The following is a 26,365-nucleotide window of genomic DNA, read 5'->3' on the forward strand; positions in this document are numbered from 1 at the left end:
GACAGCTACACATGCAAAAAAAGTCAACTGTGTCTCTCGTTGAAGCCTTACGATTACTTAACTATTCGAACGTGTGATGTTTTCGTGGGCCCGTTTACACAAAAGAGAATTACTCATTGATTCTGTAGCCAACACAAGGAAAAAGATCCATACTTTTAAAATGAATTGTAGCAACAATTAATTTAAACATTGTGTAACCTTCTATGTTTGCTAGCTTATGTCACAGAGAACGCGCCATTCAGTATACCCCTCAGACTTCATATGCTACGGTAAGGCCAAAGACTGCGGGTACAAAAAGGGTATACACGAAAAATGCGGCTGCTAGATTGAGTTCATAAAGTAATGTTAAACAGCTTTAGAGTTGTTTCTCTGGATGGATAGTACTATAATGTAAATCTTCATTACGCTTTCGAGACTATTGGTACTCACTACCTCTACCTTTCGAATTTTACATCCGGCGTTGCCGTTAAGCATAACTTCATTAGACGGCTGGCTCCCAGTACGAAACGAACCGTGTGTCTCTGCCCGATTCGAACCTAGATTACAATATGCCCTTAAGATTAGCAGGCAAATGTGCTACCCATTACGCCATCACGCAAACCAGTAGCGACTTCCCAATCGGAATAAACATTATTACAGAGAAAATCAACACGAACTCTTTAATAAATCCTGGCGTTCTGATGCAGGATAATTTCAAAACGATATATGATAGTTTCTCAGCATATAACATATAATGTGGTACAATAGGGAACATAGAGATTGCTAGATTGTTTTATACGCCGCTTTAATGCGACAAGACGCATATGTGTGCTGATCTTCCAATAAACAAAATCTCTCGATATTTACCAATGTCGCGATTATTATAAGTTTGAATGCCTTTCTTAAATCCCATAATCTACAGTAGGATACGATTGCGACTACCAAGACTCACTTGGCTTCTCATGCTGAAGCGAACAATGCCCCATTCTTTAAACAGCATCACGATCAACTTACGAAAGTTGTCTAATTTTGCAGAATTTTTCCGCGCGTTTTGTGTGCAGAAATTTTTCATAGTCTATACTTTCGCCACTAGTCACCCCGGTAAAATGCACAGTGCTATAGACGGTCCCGGTGGCAAAACCATTCAGAAACAGAAGAAGCCAATCTGGAGCAATAATAACGGCTTTGCAATAATGAAGACGAATTAATATACGAGTTGTACTAGCAACAGTGCTCAAACCAGCACGTGGAGTATCAAGGAGCATTTTTGTTTGCGTGTTCTACACTTGTTTTTCAAAATTTTGGTCGCGACCGAAAGAATGTAGTAACTTCGTCTGAAGATAAGATACACACCTGTGTCAAGTACTTCAAAGGTCTTCGTAGTACGGGAGCCTTAGCCTGCTAATAGGCCATTTCTATTTCCAGGTACAACAAGCCCATATGTAAAAGCAATGTTCCCAAATACTCTATATAAGCACTACAAAGTCGAGTTTTATTTTCGTCAGCTTCTTGCCGTTTGTTCTTCCCGGAAGACCGTTGGCCGATTTCGCAAAAACACCTGAAATAATTACCTACCGTATGGCGCAATCCGTCTGTTACGTCTCATCATTGATTTAGGCTCCGACAGTCCCACGCTTGAGTTATACGGATAGTCTCTACGAACTTTGCGAACATTACAGAGTAGATTTTCCATCAGAATAAACCGAAAAACTAACACATTGATCACTACCGTGAGAAATATAAAGCATGTTTGGAATCTTCAAACGATGAGATACAATTTATATGCCATCTTGACGCTGAGCAAGGAGATTTAGCCATGCTATGCTCCAAGTACATTTGAAGTCAACACCCCTACTCATATGTACTTGTGGATGCAATAATAGATAACATCTGCAGCTGCCGTGGTTTATACATGCACGTTTCCTATAGAAAAAATATATTTCTTTGAAAATGAAATAGAAACTCCTGGAGACCACTTGACAGGTTGATTGAAGTTCGAGTATCGGCCTAAATGCTTCTTAAATATACTTTACCTCTACGACCTACCGAATGGACTAGGTATGCGGGACAGAACAATCTTGAGCAGAAAATCTGAATAATTACTTACGATTATTTTATCAAGGGCAGCATTTGCATGATGGATACGATATTGAATTTTATATTCCAGGATTCTAACTCGCTGCTTGTTCCCTGCTTCTCATCGTCAGGGCGACTAAAAATACTTAACTACATAGATCGATATAATTGATTACTTATTTCGTGAGTGTCTCACTGAGCCCCCGTTCTGTATCTGCTGTATCTGACTAGATCGTATCAGCTATCAAATACTGCCACGAACGGCATGTCGTGCATCGGGACCTGAAGGCGGAGAATCTATTATTGGACTCCGATATGAATATCAAGATTGCTGATTTCGGCTTTAGTAATTTCTTCACTCCGGGCGCACCGCTTAGTACGTGGTGCGGAAGTCCCCCGTACGCCGCACCGGAACTTTTCGAAGGTCGCGAGTACGACGGGCCCAAGGCCGATATATGGGTAAGGGCAAATTCGCCAGAACATATTTTGGTTTTCGGTTATCGCCGAAAATCTGTTGATATATTAGGTGGGCAAAAAATTGCTGTTGACAGGTTGAAAACCTTTATTTTACCTTTGGTAAAATCCCGGGATAGTAAAGTAAAAATTATAGTAAATGTTTACCCTGTACATATTTGCTAATCTAATATTGTTTTTACACCTCTGCGCTTTTTGAGGTACGCTATTATTAAGGAGGTATGCTTTATAGATCCGATTGTTTTTCATTTTCAGCCCTATATATATATATATATATATATAGCAGGGTATGAATAAACAGAAACGTATATTTCGTTCTTTCTAATGTCTATTTCTAACTACTTTTTGCTATCTCTGCTTAGAAACACCAGAATTTGACTCGGCCCATTAAAGGGGGCAATAACGAACAAGCTGCCGCCGCTTTATTTGTGAGAGCATTTGCCTCTGTAGTAGTAGCAAAGGTAGTTCAAGTGTAAATAGTTCATCTAGTTAATTTATTTACCTTCCGATTTTATAAGCTAAATATAGAAATATACCTACATATTTAGTATAGAATTAATTAGCTGTAAGTGAAAGGTTATAATCATTTATTCTTATCTTATGATGCCTTTTCGTTAACGCCAGAAAAAGCGTTATGCATTTACAAAAGAAGCACTTCAAACAGTCATAGTGCCGTCAGAATCTATTTCTGTCGACTAACCAAGTATGTACGTTTTTATGTGCATGGTGTTTGACTTGTTTCCGTACTCGCGGCCCTCATACGTTCCCATTAACAGAGTCTGGGCGTTGTGTTATACGTGCTTGTATGTGGTGCATTGCCTTTTGATGGAGGCACGCTACAAATGCTACGCTCACGAGTCCTATCGGCCAAATTTCGGATACCTTATTTTATGACAACGGGTAAGTGGGGTAATTTTTCTCCATTTTAATAGTTTTACTTAACGCTTATTCGATAACTTCGTTTGTCAAGTGATATTATTTTTCAACTTGACCTCTGTCGGTTGTAGCTGAACTGAAAAGAAGGGATGATGGTCCACAGTTATCATTTAGATAATGTAGAAAATAAGTTAGTCTAACATGTACGGGCCTTCCCCACTTAATCATTTATCTGTGCATTTATCTGTGTCAACCATCCAGCCAATCTATACTAATTGGTAAGTAGCTAAAACTTGGGATTAATTATTGTAGCTGATCGGCACCCTTTGCATAATGGACTACACCCTAATAAGATATCTCTTATATCAAAATGCATATTATATACATTTCTATTGATGACAACTCCAACATTCTATTTGTCACAACACATATAATTAATTGGTTGTTCTCGTGTAGAGAGTGAACGGAAGGTATCTATCAGATATATGTTTGTTTGATAGAAAAACTTCGAGCAGCGGAGTCCTAGATGCCGCATGAAATTTATGTGGCTTAGTTTATAAAAAAAAAAAAAAAAAAAACAGGATTAGACTCCTAGTAGGACAACAGATCACACAGAGTGTGGTAGGAACAAACCATAGAAGGACGCAGTAGTTTTAGGTGAGTTTTGCCAGGATATCATGGCAATACGAATTTTCTTGTGGAAATAATTAGTCGTATGAATCATCTGGCCTTTATCATGGAGAAAATTGTAGCTTTTCGCTCTTTTTAGCATTCTTCGCCTGATAAATCTTCATGCTATTACCGCTAACGAAGGTTTAAGTAAAATCTTTAGAAGAAAGAACAATTCATATCTAGACGGTTACAGAGGCGGAACGATAAAACAAAGTTTCTAATAGCAGAAAGCATATGTTTTGGATTTTACGTAGCACTTTGTACAGGATGGGAAAAAATTAAGAGGTACGCTAACGATTGGATAAAATACAAGCCTACAGCTAAAAACAAAATAGCGTTAAAGGTGAACGAACGTTTGTCTTCATTGTTATCGTGCTTCTTTACGTGACTGAAAGGCTACAATTTTTTAGCTAACAATTTAGCCGATATTTATGCTTTTCACCTAACACTTGTACCTGGATCAAAATCTTATTGACTTTTAGAAAATCTATTTTATTTATATATCTTAGCCTTATATTCATATTACTTTGGTAGTAAGTGATTTACTCTTAATGCTGTTACTACTTTCCATAAGCATGGTTACGCATCGTGTCCTCGTCGCGAGGGCCATTACCCAATGGTCAATTTCAACTTCGCAATATCTGACTAGGGTTCTCTCAGCCGTTATTACTAGCCAGCAAAGAACGTTGTTTACATGCGACAGTTTTGATGTTTATATGTGCGACATTACTTTTGCTAACGGCGATAATTATAAAATATAGAATAGAATGGAGGTGGTCACGGCGTTCAAGACGGCAGAATTAATTCTTGATCGAAATAAATATTTGTGGCCGTTTGAAGGTAACCATAAGAAGTCTGGGTTATTTAAGATACCGTTCATGGATCAATGATTGTACTCGTATTTCGTGTTCGTTATAGTCAGCCAATATCACTGAGCGATTCCGTGGAAGCAGCTAAAAAATGTTTAATTAAGAATATATGTGAAACGTACTAGTGAATAAAGACACACTTGGACGGACACGAACAGCCATTTTGATGCCTAATATTCACCTGTTACGTTCGGCACACAGGCATACATTGACATTTTAGTGAACGGTCCGAAGGCTAGGAAAGTTGCCGTTCGCTTCTTATTGCCCATATCCGCTTCATTTATTTCTCCAAGGAAATTTTTTTATTGCTACGTCGTGTTTAAAAATCTATTGTAGACATAAGCATGAATAGGAGAACGTGTGTTCCGCCCCATAAAAATACCGAGTACGTTAAATATCATTATGTGTGCATGCAACAAGTAGAGCATACAAATGTTATGGCACTACATTTAAGTTATTATAAATAAGGATGTACAAATCATTCAAATTACCGATATACAACGGCAGTTAAAAGTGTTATTGAAAGTAAACGAGTGATTGATTCGATAATAATACATTCAAGGTATGGTATCAGGTTTTTATTATACTATAGAGTGCTCGTCAGACATAGCTATTCAAGCTTGGTCAGGACGTTTGTTTTAACAGCAGATTAAACAGTTGGGAACTCGGCTGCTCGACGGGCGCTCGAGTCACATAGGCTATGTTTAAGTGGTTGATATTCTGTGTCTGTGTGAGCGTTCGCATCCCGCGTGCCTATTGGGGCTGCTGCGATGGGGTCACATAGGTGTGCTTCTAACACAGAGAGATAAATTGCCCGACACCGTCTACATTCAGCTAGACAGCGATCAACCGTACAATCTTGGCTATCTGGTAATCGATATTGAGTGTCAACCAGAAAATGTTTGCCTTTTGGTCACGCACTATTCCGTCTGACTATCGATTATGACGGTCTAAGTGACGCTGCCTGATTTGATTAACACATTGATTTCTCGTGGAATTTGTTGGCCAGGAATGAAAATCCGGCCTTAACTTGTGCGGCCTTATGGTGAACTTACGGCCTCAGGAAAAGCTTACGAAGCCAATGTGGTCGAAGGGATTGCACATCTAAAAATTTTTGGAGAGCTTATTATGTAATTTCAGAGCAAGACTTCAAGGGTAGTTTTCGCAAATCGTACAGAAGGAACATTGAACATTGTAAGGGAAAAGGCAAGGTATAACCATCAAACTGGATGTTTTCAACACTAAAAAAATCTACCTTCTCCTCTGAGTATGAATTTTGACACGATCCTAATGATTGGATGAGCTTCGCTATTTTAATTCCATTAGCTGTTTGGTATTAAATGTTCTCGTAAAAAAAAAACAAACGACCGCCAACCTGCATCAGTCATGTGCCCATATGTCTTGCTGTTGCTAATTTTGTCCTCACATGCGCATACTTGTCAATAAACAGGAGCAAACTTTATAACAATGGTAAACACATTATGGCACATTGTTCACACGCGCAGCGCCTAAATTTGATCATGCTATGTTATATCATAATGTAAGTGCGATCGTACGCACGGACAGCACTTTTTTGAGCAAGTAGCTCTTCGCATCACACAATGAGTGTGACGAGCTAGCAACGGATGTATATGGCGTGTATAAATCAAAGGCCTAAATACAGCCATATGATTTTACTATATCCAGTTTGTAACGGCATTTTCTACAAACATTGTTGGAATCTACTGGTGGCAAATACGAATTCTGCTTTACATGAGACAAAATTAACAGAAATACAGAGTTGCTTAGCAGGATGTTCAGTAATTACTTCTCGTTCCTAATGAAAACAGGACCGCGAACTGTGAAAAGTACAACCACTTATTTTATTTTTTAATTTTATCGCCCAAGTTGCCTACGCAATTACACATCTAACGCCCGCATAACACATACATACACAGCTTATTCTCGGGTTCTTTTTATCTAATTTTCTTCCATATATATATATATATATATATATATATATATATATATATGTATTTATTATGTATATATGTACAGTGGATTGTCAACATTTACACAAGAGCAGCATCTTCTACATACAGGTCTTTCCACCTGAAGGTACGGGGTTAACTTTCGTTTTTTCGACGTGGTAAAAAATGTTTTTGTTCACCAAAAAAGACAAAAATCTTAGTTTTGCTCGTACACATCACCGTACCGCTGTGGAAATAAGTTGTGGTCAAAGAAACAAATATGTCCGCTCATATCGTTCCATGTCGAGCGAAGGAATCCCATTTTGCTTAGCAGTTTATACAAGCTCCACTGGAGATCTCCGATAAGCCCAGTCCCTGCCCTTCCCAGCCTCGACCCATTATATGTCGACCGCTGGATAACTGAATACTTAACCATACGGCTTCACTATAAGCATAAGAAAGATTCTTGTACGTCCTGCCACTGTTTACATCGACCTGACCTACATCTTAGCCGTATGCACTTGAATAAACAGTAGCTTTTGAACAATCGCTAGAAGCTTGTGAATATTAACTCGAATAATGCAATTAGGTAATTTACGAGCTCTCTATTAGCTCGCGTCACAAGTGAAGTACTGCGATATGCTCTACACGTGCCTTAAGTCAATAATACTAATACGATAAGATCGTATAAAGTATTCTATAGAGAATAATCATCATGGAAAAGTGGATTAATTTCGATCTTTTCTATTTATGATACGTGTTCTTTTTAAATAAGCTACGTACAGCTTATTACATTTTTCGCCCAACGGATTTGCCCATTTCGCTTTTTGTCGTTTTTGTCGCCATCTACCGCTATGAACAATTACTATTATTATTATTATTATAGATATAGACTGTGGTCCCCGAAACGACGGTTTTCCATTGGATGCAGGCACTGTGATCGTGATCTTTCACCCGAATAATGTTTTACGCCCTTACAAATCTTTTTCTAAAAAATATTTACACAGTATATGGCAAATAGCCGTAGAGACCGAATAGATAGATAGATAGATGAGTAAGAAAATATATAAGCAACAATTATGCACGCAGATGAGTAGAACTCAAGTTTACAGCTGGATTGACGGACCAGAAGTAGTGACTAACATAAAATACCCTTTCAATTTCGTATTCAATGAAAATAGTCAACCGTAAAGTAACTACATTACAATTTCGCCTTCGTTTTTCGAAACGCTATTATGACGACTTTTGCCAGCACGCCCATATATTTTTTTCGTACTAGAGGAGGAGTCATCAAATATTCATAATTAACTCTTCTTTGTCTTCTGTACTCTTTATACATCGAACATCATCTTTTTTTTTGCCTTACGTAACATTACATACTTTATTCGGCTCGTTGCCCCCATTATGTGATATGCACATATACAGTCTTATATTACGCACGCTCTTACAGACAGACTATGATACAGTCATTTGAGTCAGCGTGTTCAGTTTTGGCTTCTTCCCCTCGAATTGATATATTGAACCTCGTCTTTGTCTAATGCAACTTCCTCGGGATCTACCTCGTACCTGGTCTTCGAGACGCGCTGAGTAAATTTTGTTGTCTAGTATACTAGCGAGAATAACATTGTAATAACAATAATTACTACAGTAGTCATAATCCCTAGACTTGTGCATTTGCTCGACCCTCACGATGATTAGTGTACCTCTCTTTAAAATCGACTAGCGAAGCATGTTGTGGTCAGCGACACTAAAAGTTGGTAGTAATTTTCTTTATTGTTACAGATTTGCCTATTAATTTACCCTAACAGTTGCCATATATATATATGTCTGTCCTCTTCCCCACCAGCCCCTTAACGTAGTTAGAAAATCTCTATAATATTCGGCATTATCATTTGTTTTTGCTTTTCTTTGGCTGGACTACTTCTTGTATGTCTCCATTGTTCCGTTGCTAGTAAGGTTTTTGTCGTTACTAACGATGCTGCTATGGCTGCATAAATTTCCAGGAGCGTTTCCGCATGAGTTCGCCCCGTCAAACTTTCAACTAATTTTTCACATTGCCTCTTCGCAATTACCTGTAAGATAGAAGCCATCTTGTGCTTGGGGTGCTTCACTTCCCAAACTAATCGACGTGTTATTATGCACAGTTACAATTTACACTAAAGCAAAGCAATATTAATGACTTTATAATCCTATGAACATAGTTACTATGCTACCAATGAAGGTTCCTCAATTGATCACACAGTCGCTTCATTTTTTTCTCTTGTCACGATACATATTCCTAAAGTGCATTTTTTTCATATCCAGCAATAATGACTTGTTCAAGCTTGCTTTACGTACAACTCACTCTCCTCTTATATATCCTATAAAGTCACTGTATTTATTGTTGCTTTGCTGTTGCGCGATCGGTCATTTTGTCATCAAGATTCTATTGTTGTGACAAGCTCAAAAAGAGAGCGGCGCGCGAACAGACATATCAAAGGTCGCAAAATAGTTGTCATCCTCGCAGACAAGTACACCTTTCCCACCTCAAGTCATTGGGCATAAACGTGAACTTTGTCACACGCATCAACACATGGCATTCACAACAGAAGCAACACTCGTTTTAGAGAATGTTTCTAGCTTCTTATGTAAAAATCTACACTCCACCAGTTAACGTGTGTCGAAAACCCTAACTTCCGCTCTTACCGGGCTTTTTCTCTACGTAATCTCGGAGAGGATAACGGCCTCATAAGAATAATAATAACAATAGTAGCAGTGATTACAATAAAAGCAGAAACTGCTCCATTTGTCGGTGTACATTAGCAGGTTTGTCGAAAGCTCTGTTTCTTCCTTTTTTTTTCAGGTCGCCAATCAGGTTGTTCGCTTCGTTGCCTATCGAAAAATTTGCAACCAGCAAAAATTGATTTTGTGTGAATCAAGTTTGACTGCGAGGCTGAGCTGCCATGCTAATGCTACTGGCGCGCGCGAATCACGCTGGACTTTCTCGATCTTCATCTTCTCTAGTCACGTTACATTTAGCCCTATGCATAGACAAATGCACCTAAAGCAAAACAAAACAACGTTTGATGCAAAACGAGCGCGTTAGAATGGTGTCCCTGATCAACATCGAAGTGTAAAGGGGCATCGACATTGCTTTCGTGCGACGATACATCGATATCACTGATATACATCACCTATCACATTAATAATTTTTCATATATTGCTACACATATTGGAATTAAAAGCAAAATGCAAATAAGGAGCAAGTCCAGCGTGAATTGCATACAGTTCAAAAATAGCCGTTAAAAATACGCAGACTTTTTGTGTCTTAAAATCGACCTACCAAGCTCGGAATTCGAATGTCGTTGATCGTAGGGCAAAGAGGCGACTCACTAGTGGTAACTTGTTAGTAACATTAGCAGCCGAAGCACAAGACGAATACAACTTTCAAAACCATTTCCTTGGTCCTCGCGCCAGTTGACTTTCGGACACTTCGTCTCTTAATCGGAGTCCGATACCAGCTGTTTCCGTCGTTTTCGCGGTGGTTTTGGCTTGCTTGTTTCCTCTTCGGTGCTTGAATCATACTCCGTGTCCGATCCTTCATCATCATTGCGATCTTTCTTGCTTGAACCGCTTGTAGTATTTCCACTTCGTTTTTGGGGGGATCCGGATACGCTGCCAGCACCCCCGCGTTTACCACGATTCGAGCTTCGTGCCTTACTTTTCTCCCGAACGGGGGTGTATTCCTCTTCCGAGTCGTCGTCCGCGGCAAGTGCAAAGAGTTGGGCGAATCTCGCCCGTTGATTTTCATTGGCTGCGACGTGCGCATGCTGTAACGCCGAGTGCAAGGGCTCGGTTGCGAAGAAATCGGTGCTTTCCCCGCAGTTTTGCCGCAGCTGATCGAGATGCAGCAGGGCTTGCTGGGTACTTTGAGCGGCCTGGCTTTTTGTTTGCCGCCGACGCTTATTACCTATCGAACAAAAAAAATAAAAAGATGATAGGTAACGCTAGCTGCTGACTAGTGTTATGTTTAAGAGATTGTATATATATATATATATATATATATATGCGTCTTTTTAATGATACGAGATGAAAATTGTTGTACTTGCCAATGCATTGCAAACAAAAATAAAATATAGTTTACAAATGTAAGGAAACAGCCCAAAACAACTGTTATGGCTCTAAACACGCACCCTTTTGAGGTACTACCATCGTGGCCAGGACTTCAGCTAGGACATCGGCACAAAGAATAGCCCAGTGCTTTAGCAGTGAAAGGACCAGAATGTCTTTGTCGTTAATATCTCGCGAAAGAAGTACTTGCACCAGTTCCGTCGACGGTTTCTGGGCAGCAAGAATTAACATGGCGCTGTTGCATGCCTCCTGGTGGTTTACGAAGTTCAGTAGTGGCAAAAGTGGTAACAGCCACTCGGATTGGAATCGGTGTGCTTGCAGCAAACCCCAGAAGGCCATCTGCTCGAACGTTTCCCAGTGAAGCGATGCCTTGGCCAGTGGCAGAAAGTTGTCCTGGGTTAGCATCGTAAGCTCGCCCTGCAGACATTGACAACAGAGTTGTTGAAGTTGACTGGAGTCAATAACCGATAGAACAAGATGAAGTAGCTCGGAATGGCCCAAAGCAGCTGATGCGAACTGCGAGTAAACTTCTGGCACAAGGAAGCACAACAAACGAATATGACCAGCCTGTTCGCACAGCGCGAGATCATCGCGCAGTGCGTCTTCCAAACTGTGTTTGGCGTTCTTGGCTACAACGAGCTCTTCGTACGGTGAGCTGTTCGAATCGAATCCTCGGCTGGGTTGATCCGCTGTCGCCTCCTGATTGGTCAGGTGCACACGCTTTACTCTTTGGTAGAACAATAGCAAAACCGAAAGTCGTGGCTGGTAAAGCGACATTTCAACGAGAATCTGTAGCTGCGCTCGTCGAGACTCGTGTTGAGGTGAAGTCTGGCAGAAGCTACGCAATAGGACGAACAGCGGTGTTCCGATGGCGTTTTCCAACGTGTCATTGTTCAGCGTGTCCGGCAGAACGTTCCGGGTGAACTCGTCGGTAAGCACGTGTGAAAAGCACGCACCGAGCTGCTTCGCCAATGGGCGGTCGAACGTCTCACACTCGATGAGATCTTGCATGAGGCGTTCGATTACCGCGCATTGGCTCTCGGTATCTCGCTCTTTCTGCAGTTGGCTCATGTGTGTCTTGAATGGTTCAGGTAGACCCTCGAGAAATTCATCGATCGCCGGTGGCGAAGGGCTACCATCGGAGTTATTCCCGATCTGAATGGTGACGGGCATATTACCACCGGTTGCAGCGATGCCACCCGTCACAACTATGGGAGTTGGAGTTCCGCCTCCCACACCGGTGACCATCACCAAAGGTTTCTTATCATCAATTGCGCTACCACCGAGCTGCTTTGGAGCGCCGCCAATTTGCGACGCTAGCTTGACCTCCTGCTTGAGCTTGACAATGTTATCCTGCGGTAACGTTGTGGCGGTGGTTGGTGCACTTTTGACCTCAGGTTTGATCGGTCGGAATACAGCGCTGTTGTTTTCATCTTCATCATCGGAGAACTTAGCCATATCTGCAGTCCGTTCGCAGTTAACGATGACTGGACTTCCATCTACAAGGACGGGATGAATGGGGGACGGTCCGCCAGGCACCCCACCACCGACCGCCTGGATGTCATCGATAACGATTGGCTGTTTCTTCATATCGGCCGTGTAGAATTCGGCAAAGTTTTCTCGGATACAGTTCTTGAGTTCGTTGTCAAGTCGGGGGTAGTCGAATAGTGGGGCAAGTGACGATAGAACCCGCTTTTCGAGGATAACCCGCAACGACGTATGGATGCCCTGACGAATCCGGTCCGCGAGCGGCTTCGAAAACTCGCGCATGATCCGAATCAGAAAATCCCATAGGGTGGCAGTAATTTGCGGATGAGGGCGGATCGAATGGAACATGACAAGGATAGCAGGCTCTATATTCATGATATTATCCTTTTCCGAGTCGAAAACGAGCCAGTCGTAGAACAGTGCCATTTTGCAGTTAGACGCTTCGACGTTGGACAGACATGTCATCAGAAGCCAACCGATAACTGCCCACCGGGGCAGGACGTCCGAACAGAGGATCTCGTTCGACGGATGGATAAAACAGCAGATATACCGAATAAGATCACATCGCAGCGATTGGCTCTCGGGCGTCGACAGGTACTGCTTGTGAAACCAGTCTTGATAACGACGCTGTTGGCCAAGTTTCACTTGATGCGTCATAAAGTAAAGTTTTCTCTCCATATCTGGCGTGACACGGGATTGCAGAAAGCGGCGGGGCGTCCTCGTGGCAAGTAACTGCGCGACGCCATTAGTTAATGACGGCGACAGCGCCGTCGGCCGCTCTAACAGGTCTCTCCAGATCGCCTCGAATTCGGGTATGCGCGCCACGTTCTGCAGGACGCGCACGAGGTCGCGACCTATCATTGCACACTCCTGAAACTTTTCCCGGAGCGTTTTTATGCAAAACTCAACCTCTCGCTGTCGGAGCTGCGCAAACTGAGGCGAGAAATGATCGACGATTAATCGTAGATATGTATAGACGCTCGTGGCTAACAAAATGGGAAACTTTTCTAGCCAGATAGAATTCTCGCAGAGCAAATTGAGTAGCGCTTCGGCTAGCCAGACGTTCCTCGGGCTCACGTCACCACCCTGAACCTGCCGTAACAAATTAAGCACGACAGCGTCGGTACCTGATACAAGATGCTTGATCAGCTCGCGTGCCAACCATAGCAGCTGGTTACGGGCCACTTCACTAAGTTTTGGGTAGCGCTCGATGGCCACTTGGATTAACTGGGCGATAAACGTCTGCATACCATCCCGACTAACGAGGGTCAGATCGCGATAGAATCGGCCAGCCAGTGATGGCTCGGTGAGCATGATGGCTAGCAGGCCGAACGACACCTCCTCGTGGCTGGGCTGGTTCCGGCATACGTGCTGGGTAAGACCTTCGATCGCCTCGTTGTCACTCATGTTGTGCGTGAGCGCCTGCAGCAACGCTAGACCTTGGTCGAGTTTCTCTTCGACGCCGGTCTCATCGCGTTCCAGAGCCGAACTGACGAAAAGTCGAGCGGTCGCAGGCGACGTGCTCGCTGTGGTGCTCATGTTGCATCACCTTGAGCTGGCTTAATTCAGCTCGATTTAGGGCTTCCTGGGGGAAGCGCTCCACTGATCTGTTTGCTTCTATGCGGCCGTACTGTGTACGGTATATTCCACTGCGACGACAAATCAATGATGCCGGCTACCGGCATAGCCTGGTCTGCCTACATTCAACAGACCGCATGGGACACTGCATAAACATGCACACATCCACCACCCATACACAGACACGCCCGCGCACGCACACACACATACACCCACACCCACATACACACGCACACACGCCCACGGTCGAAGGGAAACAATATTTATATTAATTGGAATCACTCCACTTTATAGCTCGAGAGTATCGTAAGCCCGTGTAACATCTTCATTTGAGTTGCAAACAGTTTCTGCATCGTGGAGACTGTCGATGCTGTTTTACATGACACCGGCTAATCGATGTTCTGCTTAGATGGTACTGGCTGGTACAGCACATTGGTTTCCGCTAATCAATTCGTCGTCGTAGCAGTATCATCAAATCGAACTTAACATGTACAGAAACGCGTCTTCGTCAACTTGCTGGGTATATCCGTTCGTCTCCTAAGGTTTCACTGCGGTTCATTGCGTCCGGCTGACTATCATAGTGCGCTGACAACCCCAACCAAGAAGACTAATATGTTTAACGTTGTGCCCACTTACCACTAGCGCCCACCAGGTGTAACGGCGAGCGCATGTACAGTGGTAGGACAACTGAACGCCAGTTTATCGTATCACACCGAGCCACCAGGCAAGGCAGCGTGCGGAGTTGTCCAGCAGCGATCACAGGCCACAATGGTGCTGGTGGGGTTTCTGTGGCCGCCGTTGCTTCTGGAGACGACGGGAAGGCAGGTTTCTGTTGTCGTCCTTTCCTACACTAGATGCTAGCGTTGTTCTTGTTCTCGCAGTCGTGATAGTGGCGTGCGGTGCTGTGCTCTGCTGCCTTTAAGGTCGCTGCTGTATAATCGACCCTATTTCGGGTCTGGGCCATTACGTTGTAGCTAGCCGGCTAACACCGCTCCGTCGGTGGCTTTTGCCACTGCCGCAGCAGCACCGCAAAAAGCACACTACAACGGTACCACACCTCGTTTGTCACAATTGACTGGTGCTGCCTGTCTAGCATACGTATAAAAAGGAATATAAGGAATCAATTATCATCGATACGATGAGAGAAGATCGCTACTGGATGGGCAGGCCTGCTGTTACTCGCGTGTCGACACCACTAGGTCGTCGCCTAGAGCTAATTCAGCTATTACTTTTACTAGTGCTAATGCTGCTGCTGCTGCTGTTGCCACTGTGGCCAGTACTTGGTAAAACAGCGTGGTCCAAGCTCAGAGGCAGCGGTCATCCAATGATGCTATGCCATTTGTATAAGCAGGTGTCTTTCTGCGTACCGCCATGCCAATGTTTGCTGGCGACCGTCGCACGTTCGTCGGCGAGTTGCCCCACTCCTATTTGGCTTTCCAGCTAAAACAGCAACAGCAGCGGTGCTGTTGTAGCAGCATCAAGACGGCACCAACTATGGCAAATAGCACAACAACACAGTGAAGTAATGGTCTGCCATCCGTCCGTTCGTCGGTTGTTCGTTTGCTGTGCTGTCTCCCCTCTATGTTGTCTGCCTGATCGCACCGTGTTGTTTTTCCTAGAGCCGAACGACAACGTTAGTTACTGCTGCTGCCGGAGGGACGCCGACACTGCTTCGAATTCGAGGTCCCGCCCCGTACTATCATGGGTCTGCTGCTCGACCGCCTCGCCGCCCGCTCTGTCCATCGGCCGCCGCCGTTGCCGTCCTTAATCACTGTGGTCTCTACAGAGCGCGACTAATGGTACTGGTGAGTATGTGGCTATGACTAGGAGAGTTTTTCAAACTGCAGCTGGCGGCACGGCTGCTAAGACTGGCGCCAGTGGATCGCCCCGCTTCTGCTGATGTGACGGTTCGCTTCGAGCGGGCACCGTACACGAAGCTGGTGCTCACACGATCGCATACAGCTTTTGCGGCCGATAACCGCTGCTGTTTCCGCCGCTGCAGACGGCCGTAGCAGATAGCCGGGCTACAGCCACTCGAACAAGTTTCCTTTGCGGGACACAGAGAACACACACATACTAAACACCAGACACTTGACACAGAAAGCACTGACTTGCTGTGCGCTGCTCACATAGAATAATACAACTGTGCAAGAGCGACACCCCGCCAGAGCGACACGGACGTGCAAAAGCCGGCCGCCATCCAGCGCACCACGGACGTGCGAATCGCGGGTTGAGCTCACCAGGGGTCGCTGGGAGCGGCGATAGGAAGGCGGTGAGTCGGGCCGCCGTCGCCGTAGCACAGCAGCGGCAGCAGCCAAATCGCCCGCTAAGTTTCTCTGTCCTTACAGACTGCCTGCTGCTACAAGTTTCCAACAGCGCGGCTGAGATACACGGGCCTACGGAACAAAGTCGATGTTGAGCGCAGGACGGCCGTCACACGAATGAGAGTCGCGGCCGAGCGAGGCCATGCAGCGTCGCCCTTTCCTCAAAGGGATCTGCTGGAGAGGGCAGCTCGTCGCCTGACAATCGCTAGTCGGCGCTGTGAGGTGGCGGCGACGGTAGCGAAGAGATCGACAGATAAATCGAGCAGCAGTAGTAGCGCCAGCACAAACGACCAACGGCGCGTGACTGAATCGCTCCCTGTCAGTTGAAAGACGGTGATGCTGGCAGCATTAGAGCTGCGAGAGGTGTCCGTCTCAGGCATGATGAATGCTCTGTTGTCGATCGTCATTGGGAGTGAGTTGCTTCTGTAGACGCCCGTTGCTTCAGCCATAAGGCGTTAGCGTTGCAGCTAATTTGGAGGAGGCAGCCAACTCAAGAAGATTGGCGAACGCGAGTTTGCACCTGGAAAACCGGCGAAAACCTCTGTAGCTCTCGCAGCTGTTCGAGCTCTGCTAGATATCAGATAACAGTAGGGACGCCGTGAAATCGTTCTAGTAACTAACGTGCGTGTTGGGATTTTATGTACGTTTGTTGCTTCCAGCAACAAGAAACGAAGTGACCAGCTACATGCTGCTAGTCAAATAGACAGGCACGGACGTCTATCTCACAGCTGGCGCGCATCATTCCACCAGTCATTGATTTGCTTGATGCGAATCTGGCTATATACCATTACGATAGCAAACGAACGGATGACTTAGAACACGCTGCATGTGCACCCGTAATATTCCTGCTATGCTAGTGTCAATAACGTCGCCAGACGTCGCAGACATGGTTCAAATATATAATATTACGTGCGTACCTTGCGCACACGTTTATGAACGGGAGCTAGACTCGCCATCTTTGGTGAAAGCAATATGAAGGGATATTACGCCGGCAGGCTGCAGTGCGCTGGTGTTTTGTAGCAGTTTGTCAGCGACGTAGCGTCAGTACGCCAACGCGGCAAGTGCTATTACGACAACAGGACCATATAGTAGATCGTCGCAGAGGCAGTTTTAGTTCGAGATAGATGTCTGCCCCAGACGAGTAGATCCAGGTCCTATGTATTCGTTCCGTCAACAACGAAAGTCGCAATAATAACACTAGTTGTATGATAATAATTGCGCCGCCTGTATAACTCCAATCGGCCGAGCAGTATACAATGATTGGAGCAACTGGAATAGGCCATTTTATTACTTTTACATTTACACCCCGCCACTGTCTCGCGACAGGCACCTGTGAGTGCATTTCTCTCCGCGTCCACGCAGATTTTTTAGTTCTCGGTTCTCTCAGTTCGTGTGTGCATGCCTGCTGTAAGTCGAGAGTAACTCTCAAAGGCTTGCGTCACCGTTATCAATAGCACCAGTTATTAAGTTGTCGTAAAAGAACATTTTCTAGTTTAACATAGCGCTGTCGTCCGTCAATGATGATTCATGAGCGTCCCAGTCACGGCCAACAACGGGGAAAATGTTTTGTCGGATAAGTGTAGAAGGTAAGCTCGCGGTTTTTGCGATCGCACTCATGGGGAGACTTGCTGCCTGGATAGCTGTATAGGAAGATGTTGGATCGCGCGTTAGTTGCGCTGCCATTGACTGGGCGTCATTCATAATGAAGTGATTGGCCGTTGGGCGCTCGGTGATGTTAATGACACGTGCGAGTCTTGATCCGCTGGCAAAACACGCTTGTCCATGGTATGGCCGTGCGCATTGTCATCGATACTGTCCAAAGATAGTGACCCAGTGAGTACGTTGGGCTGTAAGTACGCTGCTGGAAACGATGTTTTTATACCCTGTGCTTTCGGGTCGCGAGCTCGGCAATAGTTTGCTGCTTTGTGTGGGACTCTCGCTGTGGTAGATGTGTATCTAACATGTTGGCCCCTTGTAGTTTGGCCCCCTAGGACCGCATGCTTTGTACAGGAACGCCTGCAAATTAGAATATAACATCTAGTCTTATCTGCATCTCGTTATAGCATGTTCACACTTTTGAGAGCTGTACACTTTATTTATGCGTGATGTAGGGCTGACTTATTATCGTTGCCTTTACGTTCAGCAACCAACGAGTCTCGATATGAAACAGCTGCATCGCATATTTTCAACTATGGTTCTTTTGTTTGAAGATACCGGTGATTGGAATTGTAACAATTGCTCTAGTTGCGATAGCTGCAGGTATGAATCGCTAGACCACGAGATCTGTGCTGTTTTTTTGTTTGTAGTGAGGTGCTGAGTCGGTTTGTAAGTGAAGCAAGTCTGTGAATCTGCATGGATAGTATCTATATATATATATATATATATATATGCGCGCATTAACGGGAAGGCGCTACTACCAAGTCAACGTGTGTCATGATAAGCTATGAAGTACGAAGTAGCGCCTACCTTAAGCGGAAATACTCTAGTTCACAACCGTACTCGGCTGCTCGAATCTGTTGAAATGCCATCTTCCGTGATTGTATCCGATAATGTTCTTCTCCTTACAATAACGGGTTTTGCATGACTCGGGGGTTAACACTGAACAACGAATAGTAAACCATGAACGACAATAGCACTGACAGCAGTCTGTCTAATTACCTTGAGATATGCGTATATCATAATATAATATACATTAGGGGGTGATATTAGATTGAATTAAATTGCTTAATATAATTAGTAACATAAATCTGGAGGCGGCGGTGGTGACCCGTCAAACGTATACTGGCAAGCTTTGCTTTGATTGCCAGCCAGCGGCGATGAATTTCCATTGATGAATCTTCATTCACATGGCGGAAATTGCTACTGATTGTATTCTACGAATAGGTATCAGCTATGCAAACGCAAAAAAAAAAAAAAACAATCCCACTTATTAACGCTACTAGCATCAACAATCAAAGATCGTCAACAGGAACCCCCCAGAAGTGCCCGAGCAATTGCACAGAACCTCATCTTATCCATTACCATTACACTTACTAAATAAACCCTTACGTAGTACATGATCATTGATTTGGCCGGAATCGCCACTGCCGGTTGACAGCTGTAGCATTCCGTTCTTTTACGTTAATTTGTCGATAATTACTCTTCTGTGTCATGTGATGCACATATTCATTGCCTGCGTCCCATTGTTCTCCCATTTTTTTCTTTGGTAGGGCGCGAGGGGTGTGATTAATGACTAGCGATCGGTCAGGACGGCCGGTTCGTCCCGTTAGTTGAATGGCGACTGCCTGAGACGGACTTTATTCGCTGGAGGAGTTAGCTCATCACTCACCGAGTACTCCAGATCTCATTTCAATTTCCTAGGTTTTCCTTCACCTCCGTTTCGCCCATTTCTCGTATATTTACGCTCTATGATATGTTGCTGTCGTGGACGATTTTCGTCCGACAGCTTATTGCTTTTCGGGAAAATGTGCTCCTATGGGAAGACGAGACGAAGACGGCAGAATCATGAACATATGCTAGGGCGTCCATGTTCGTCGAGCGGAATGCAGTGCTCTCGTGCGCCAGTGTGAAGAAAAACGTAACGTCGTGCAGTGTTCTCAGCTGCAAGCGTCTCTTCGTAACGCATTCGGGAATATGGGAAGTATTCAATGTTTTAGGAGAATAAAAACGATCTTTCGCACATGTGTTCTTTTTACAGTAGGGTTTTCTGTCAAGCCATATATATATGTGCTCTTTCTCCATGTAGTATCAATATATACACATATGAGTACATTTTTTAAAAGTCACATTTATTACCAGCTTAACCCGTCCAGGGAAAGCACGGAGACAATAGCCACGCGAGTGCGCCTCTCAGTGCTCGGTGCCCTCCTCCTCTATCACACAGACACGTTCCCGCTCTCTATCTGTCTCTCTCTCGAAATATCGGAACTACATAGGGGGCGCTACTGTACGCCTACACAAACGTTGTTACCCCACCTCATCCAATCGATATTATGTTCGGAACGTCCGGATAACTCATTTGGGGAGATACCGATCGGGACCTAGTTAGGCTAAAAACTAAACGAGACTGCGGCCATAAAAGCCCAGTTGTTCTAACATAATCGAAAAGTCCAAGCAGGAACACCATAATATGGTATATAAGCGCGTGTCCGTGGTTGTACTCGAAAGGCTACGATCCAAACGGATTCGGAATAGGGTCAAATGGTTTGCTTGCCTACTCATCTATGAAATAGTGTCGTCGGATCCCGTACCTTAGCGATCTCAGAGATCTGCTGTAGCCAAGAGCACGACTTGTCCCTCGTGTTGAAAAGTGAGACATGTGATCAGCAGCGGAGTGGACCAAACTGGGGTTATATATAAGCTATTCAATGGCGCATACGGAAGCGATTTGTTGCCGGGTTAAATAGTGGCGCACGGATTCGCCATAGAAATACCATGAGATCCAGAATACAGGCTGTTACACAAAAAGGAAAATGATACAATGTAAGATTCAGAAATGGCTAGATAGCTCTTTTTCCTTCGTCTTTCCTCACGGTTATGGACTTTGCCTAATCTGTTATTCCAGAAGCAGAAGATTATTACAGATTTAGGTTATATATAAAGAGAATATTGTGTCTCGAAGAAATCGGTGCATATGAATTTCAATGCGTTACCCCGCTCTAAATGTCGGTGTTATGCATGCCAATCAAGCGGGTATCATTATATATATAATTTAATTAACGTTACATACTACGCAATCTGTGTGCGTTAAGGAAATTTCTATGTGATACGAGTCAACTGAAGGGCAGGCGTGAGATAAAGGGCACACGCCCTTGTTTTTAACGAAGCTAGTAGGTGTAGCCTGTCACGGAAGCCGTCAATAGTCGCTGGCAAAAAACATAAAAAACTCAATTCATCTATCTGAATGGACGATGTATAGAGTTTGGTTGATAAAGGGTATCAAGCAGCTACCCCATGCTGTCGCTGTCGTCCTGTCCTTTTTGCGAGAGTGAATTATTTACAATGTCGGGGGTAAGAGAAAAACAGTCTGAATTGAAACAGTACGCAGTCTGTTAGACAAAGAGTTCTAGACATACTATGACATAATGTAATCACCTTGGTTAAAAAATACCGTTGCCGTTGTTCAAAGCATTTGTATGTCTATTACATGGCTTAGCGTCAGGAGGCATGTACCAAACAGAGTCACAAAATATATTACAGCAGTAGAAAAACATTCGCGTTACAAGAATGAGTCTGTTCTTGAATAGCTGAACAAGAATTCTTTCCCAAAGTTTATTGAGCTTCTGCAGAATAAAGTTTTCTCTTGCCAAATCGTTTCTGTATTGGTTCACGATGACGTTTGATGAATGAATAATGAAGCATATGAATTTAGGCTTCGTTTTGCCTATTGGCAACGGGCCTACACGGAGAACCTTTCCGGTAGCACAGACTGCAGGTCATAACATAGACCGTTTCCATAGATTGTTGTGTCCGCGTCTATGCGCTCCGACAACGAATTGTATGAGCGGAATTGTGACAGATAGATGACACTTGATAAGGATTTCAAATAGGGCCTATCACAACAGAGTAAAAGGCTTTAGGCTAAAGGAAAATAAAACAATTCAATCGCTCTTTCCGCATGCAGATGACGATTTGATAAGTGGTTTGTTTCGACGGGCAGATAAGCCCAGTTCAACTGTTAACTATCCACACCATACATGTGTAGGACATCGAAATGCCTTACACATGTATGGTGTGTACATGCTCAACAAGAATTTATAAAAATCGTCTAAAATATGTTTGTGCATATCTCCTAAGTGAATATAAATGCAAATCCTAACCTAAGAGCTTTCTTAGTTCAGAAGAATAGGTGAATCTTATCCATTACTATTACCGCCTTTACCAGCTTGTAGAAACAGCGTGTTATCTACCTCAATTCCATTGTGGATCCATGTTTCCCCGGATCTTTAGTTCTTTTCGTTAGAGTCGCAAGTACTTAGCCGCAAATTTTTGCGATTTATTACGAAAATTTAGTTCGGAGTCCAAAGCTTAATTTTGAAGGCACAGCCTGTACTTTGCGCTACATTTGTCTGTTACTTAGCGAGTCGTACTGTATCATAGTGCCTGTGCCGATGTGCATAGCTTACAAACAGAAACTTCTGTTGCAATACCCGTAGGCATAGTATGTAGGGGTAGGAAAAGTGCGCGCATGGCAAAAGCCGGAAACGAACGACGACGAGATTACGCTAGCAAACAGACGTAAGGTGAATATATGCGTATTTTGTCTGTCTCTGCTTCGGGCGTGGTAGTCAGAACGTTTACCATTACGCCAGTGCAAGAGCACTCGTGCAGTTGTGGTGGAAGAAACAGGCGTTGAGGGAAGCGAAAGGACGTGGCTCAAAAATGGTACTGGAGGGTAAAGGAGTCAGGATGGAGGGGTGAGCTGCAAGCGGTGAATGAAAGATGTGATTTTCTCACAACTTTTACTTCATTAATTAGACTAGTAACAGCTAGAGTGGATCTAGCAAGCTTTCATTCATTAATGAGAATCTGCCAATGCCTCTCAACAGTTAATATCAGCATTCGAGTAACGCGGCGTTCATTAGATGTTTAAACCAGTCTGGCGTATGAACGACCTTCATGCCATTGTATTGTTGTTGTGAGAAAGACGAACGGAGGCCTTTTGCTGGTAGCAGCAGCTAAAGCTGCACTACTGCTGCCTTACGACACAGGAGATTGGACAGGCCGAGAAGAAGTTGAAATGGGGCCTTACTGAGTAACAGCTGGAAACGCAGCTCGAATACAACGGCTTGAATGGGGAATCTCTGACTTGTTCATACATTGCATAATAGTTGCTGATACAATCTCAGTTGCTATTATAGCGTGAACGGGTCGGTGATCTGGCTTTGAGCCGCCTCTTTCCATCTGTTATCGGGCGCGCAGGCCGCTACCAGATCATCAGTCAATTAAGGACTGGCTGCCGTATCGAATACATAGACGCATATGATAGGGTTATAAACACCGAATTGGTATGAATAGTGACAAAAACAGACTTAACCGTATGACAGAATGAGGCTTACGAACGATAGCAAAGCTGTCGTCAAGTGTGGCAACTCGCGTGCGTAAAGACAATTTACACTAAGTGAATAGCCACAGTGGCACGTTTCTCGGCCAGCACGCTAAACGTGGATACTAGTATTTGTCAAATATCATACGGGTCTATTGTTTAGAAATCAGCAAACAGTCGCAAACGATTAAAGATATCGCCGTTTCTATAAAACGTCGATGTGACCTTAAGACCATCGCTGTTTCCGGCAGACGTGTCTCTGCTTTTTTTTAGAAATTTTTGCTGATTGATGGAAACTCGTAAGGATCAGTCGCGCATATCCAGACGAAGACAGGCGCGCTGTAATCTACTAATGCCTGTTTACTTGGAGTGGCCACATCTGAACGAATCTATGTTCGTTGGATAAGAAATCGAATGCGGCCAAAAACTTTGCCACAATTACCTCCATTAATTCGTGCGTTTGCCGTCGAAAACAGGTGAAGCAAGCAGGCAGGCAACAATACTGGAGGCTGTTGGCGACCTTTTACGTCATTGGAAAGTAATTTCTGAGTATTCTATGCGTTTTATGAACTCCCGCGGGCCAATTTGAATCGTAGTATAGAATAGTGCTGAGCTATATTATTCCCTTGGTAAAATCATGTTCTACGATATTATTGTAGTAACTTCAAGTTTTACAGAATTCACCGGTTTTTTTTTTTTTTTTTTTTTTTACTGTAGACCGATTTTCATCTGACTTTCTAAAATGACCTTTATCCTATGATATAATTATTTTCCAATTGGATTCCCACATGCAACAGACTTCTGAGCGGCCAACCCAAGCGATTCTATATAATATTATCCCACACTGTCTACAGCTTGAAATTCTTAACGAAAAACCTTTTCGTGAGCTCGCCAGACACCCATTTTTCTTCGACCGCCCCGCGAAACTATTAATAAGAGTCGGCTGGACATTTTTGCCGTTCTAACGAAGATTCTGAACATAAACGAACGGAAATCTGTGAGTCCAGAGTACGTTGGAACCGAATATATAGGATGAGCGAAAATACATTCGGCGCTCATCTAAACCGATTTCTAAATGCATCCCCCGGCGGCTATATATATCTTTGAGTTACTTTTAAAGGTTTAATGGGGATATTCCCAGTGGAATTCGAACGTAGTAAATTCATGGCAGTGTTTGTAGCGCTGCTGGAAGTATCAGGAAAACCTGCGCAAGCTTGAAGAGCACGGCCATAGCAAGCCCTCTTAGAGCCTCAACTCGAAAAGCGAGACCAGGGAAAGCCGATGCAACGAAAGTGAATTACTAGAATTACTCTCCTTCATTTCTTTCCGTAAGAAAGTAACTCTGAAAGAAAGGAAATGGTAAGATGGCTGTTGCTGGAGTACCGAGGGTTGGCGGTAGAGGCAAAGTGAGACAAAACGTCAAAAGTATGGATGAAGCAATTAGCACGGAAAGGGAGCCAAGCTCTTTCTCATCGATGTGGGTCTACTGCTTCACCTGGGGATACTTGTCCCGTTGTTGATGGAAACCGCAGAAGTACGGTAACGCTCCTCTAGAGGCGCCTAGTGGAAACGGTGGCAGACGCTTGAAAGCGTTGGCTGCCTGAGAGCTATTATCGGCGAGAATGATCGGGTCTGCGTTCACGTTCCTTTTTCTCGCCTCGCATGGTTGAGGCGGACGAACACATTCAACTATAAAGCGTCTACAGATACTGTTTCGAACATGGCAGGACCTGTAGTTCGTTGATGATGAGACCGATATGACCGGGTGGAAAGGTGAGTATCAACTTCTAAATTGTTCAGGATAAAGACTTCGTCGTGGAGCATGATTTCCAAAGTAAGTTGTAAGCGGCAGCCGCTGTCACATCGAGAAAGAACGGGACAAGGTAATGAAATGTTGAGGAACCGGACGAAACAAACCGTTTCAAAAATGACGACAACACGAACAAGCAAATGAAAATTAAGTTCTAAATATATAATAGCTCGCTAGGAACAAGCAGAGGCATGCGTCATATTTGACCATGATTCTTTATCCGTGTGTGCAATGACCTGACACGTTTGGCAGTTTATCTAATTTTTTTAATCGTACCTATTCAAAACCAGCCCGCTAGTGCTCAACATTCTAATAACAGCACGTTTTCTTGTGATATCTGTTGTTAAATAAATTGAAGTTAGAACGAAACTGCTCTTTTGGAATGCATCTAACTGGAATTAGGGATAAGGACTCTGCAGTGTTATAGATTAGGATATTTTGGTTTTAAGAAAGCGTAGCTCGGAATAGCGTTTAAACTTTAACTTGAGGGTGCAATTTGTACAACTATTGTAGGTGCACCCTATATACGATAACAGAGATCGGAGATACTGCCATTCCTGTTGCTATTGCTTCTAATGTATCGTATGATCAATGATTCGTAAATAAAGCGGTTGTTGTTGTCATCATTATTAAGTGTTATAAAACATACCAGATAGTACAACGTTGGTACGGCCGGGCTATAATTCTTTATTCTATAATGGATTTTAATAAGCCACTGAATAGAAATAGAAGACATATCCTCTAAAACCTGCCGGTGCTTTTTTTTTGACTGTATCTGTAATATGTGTGTGAATTCTATCTTCAAGGACAAATTCAACACCATCGAGATGGGATGTCTTGGTACTAAAATGAATGTTGATCAGCCGTTTTTAATTGATCAGATTTTACGTTAAGAACTTTTAGGCCTCAGAGACTACGTTAGCTAAACGGTTCTGCAGAAGCCGTATATGCTTTCCTCTTTCGTTTGGGGAATGAAAAATATTCTGCTTTCGGAAGGTTTTACTATTAGCAGGAGCCTGCTCCTAGGACCGGCAGCAATTAGACCTAATTTATGCGTTGTTACATCACAGAAACGTTTGCCACACGCATCCTGTATTATCAGCTGATCTGAACCC

General features: G+C 43.7%; 2 protein-coding genes and 1 long non-coding RNA gene across 22 annotated transcripts in view; 2 read left to right on the forward strand and 1 right to left on the reverse strand.

Moving 5' to 3' along the window:
• The window catches only part of LOC111262779 (uncharacterized), a 72,079-nt gene that overhangs the window by 23,914 nt on the left and 21,800 nt on the right, over positions 1-26,365 (forward strand). For all 18 annotated transcript variants that reach the window (XM_022837306.2, XM_086969321.1, XM_022837311.2 and 15 more), the window contains 2 exons: positions 2,287-2,514; positions 3,306-3,429. In XM_022837306.2, coding sequence (XP_022693041.1) covers positions 2,287-2,514; positions 3,306-3,429 — 352 coding nt within the window. The remainder of the gene's footprint in view (positions 1-2,286; positions 2,515-3,305; positions 3,430-26,365) is intronic.
• On the reverse strand, positions 6,783-16,486 carry IntS3 (integrator complex subunit 3). 3 transcript variants are annotated; one of them, XR_002681855.2, is made up of 3 exons: positions 11,068-16,486; positions 10,218-10,844; positions 6,783-9,766 (listed from the first exon to the last, which is right to left on the reverse strand). XR_002681855.2 is itself a non-coding variant. In XM_022837321.2 (2 exons), exons 1-2 carry the CDS (start codon positions 14,030-14,032, stop codon positions 10,375-10,377), a joined length of 3,435 nt encoding a protein of 1,144 aa, XP_022693056.1. In that variant the 5' UTR covers positions 14,033-16,486; the 3' UTR covers positions 6,783-10,374. The 3 variants fall into 3 exon arrangements, 1 of the variants encoding a protein (XP_022693056.1); XR_002681854.2 differs by having other exon boundaries at positions 6,783-9,935; XM_022837321.2 differs by having other exon boundaries at positions 6,783-10,844.
• LOC111262782 (uncharacterized) lies at positions 17,988-20,089 on the forward strand. Its single transcript, XR_002681856.1, has 2 exons — positions 17,988-18,244; positions 19,605-20,089. It is a non-coding gene; the product is annotated as an uncharacterized LOC111262782 (long non-coding RNA).

This window comes from Varroa jacobsoni, unplaced genomic scaffold (assembly GCF_002532875.2).
Source record: "Varroa jacobsoni isolate VJ856 unplaced genomic scaffold, vjacob_1.0 scaffold_700, whole genome shotgun sequence".
NCBI classification, from domain to species: Eukaryota; Metazoa; Arthropoda; class Arachnida; order Mesostigmata; family Varroidae; genus Varroa; species Varroa jacobsoni.

Excerpts from the sequence above, each read along its gene's own strand:
- IntS3 (XM_022837321.2), bottom strand. The coding sequence starts at position 14,032 with ATGAGCACCACAGCGAGCACGTCGCCTGCGACCGCTCGACTTTTCGTC. Across the intron at positions 10,845-11,067 it reads GATGGTAGTACCTCAAAAGG|GTAATAAGCGTCGGCGGCAA; the intron begins GTGCGTGTTTAG and ends TTTGTTCGATAG.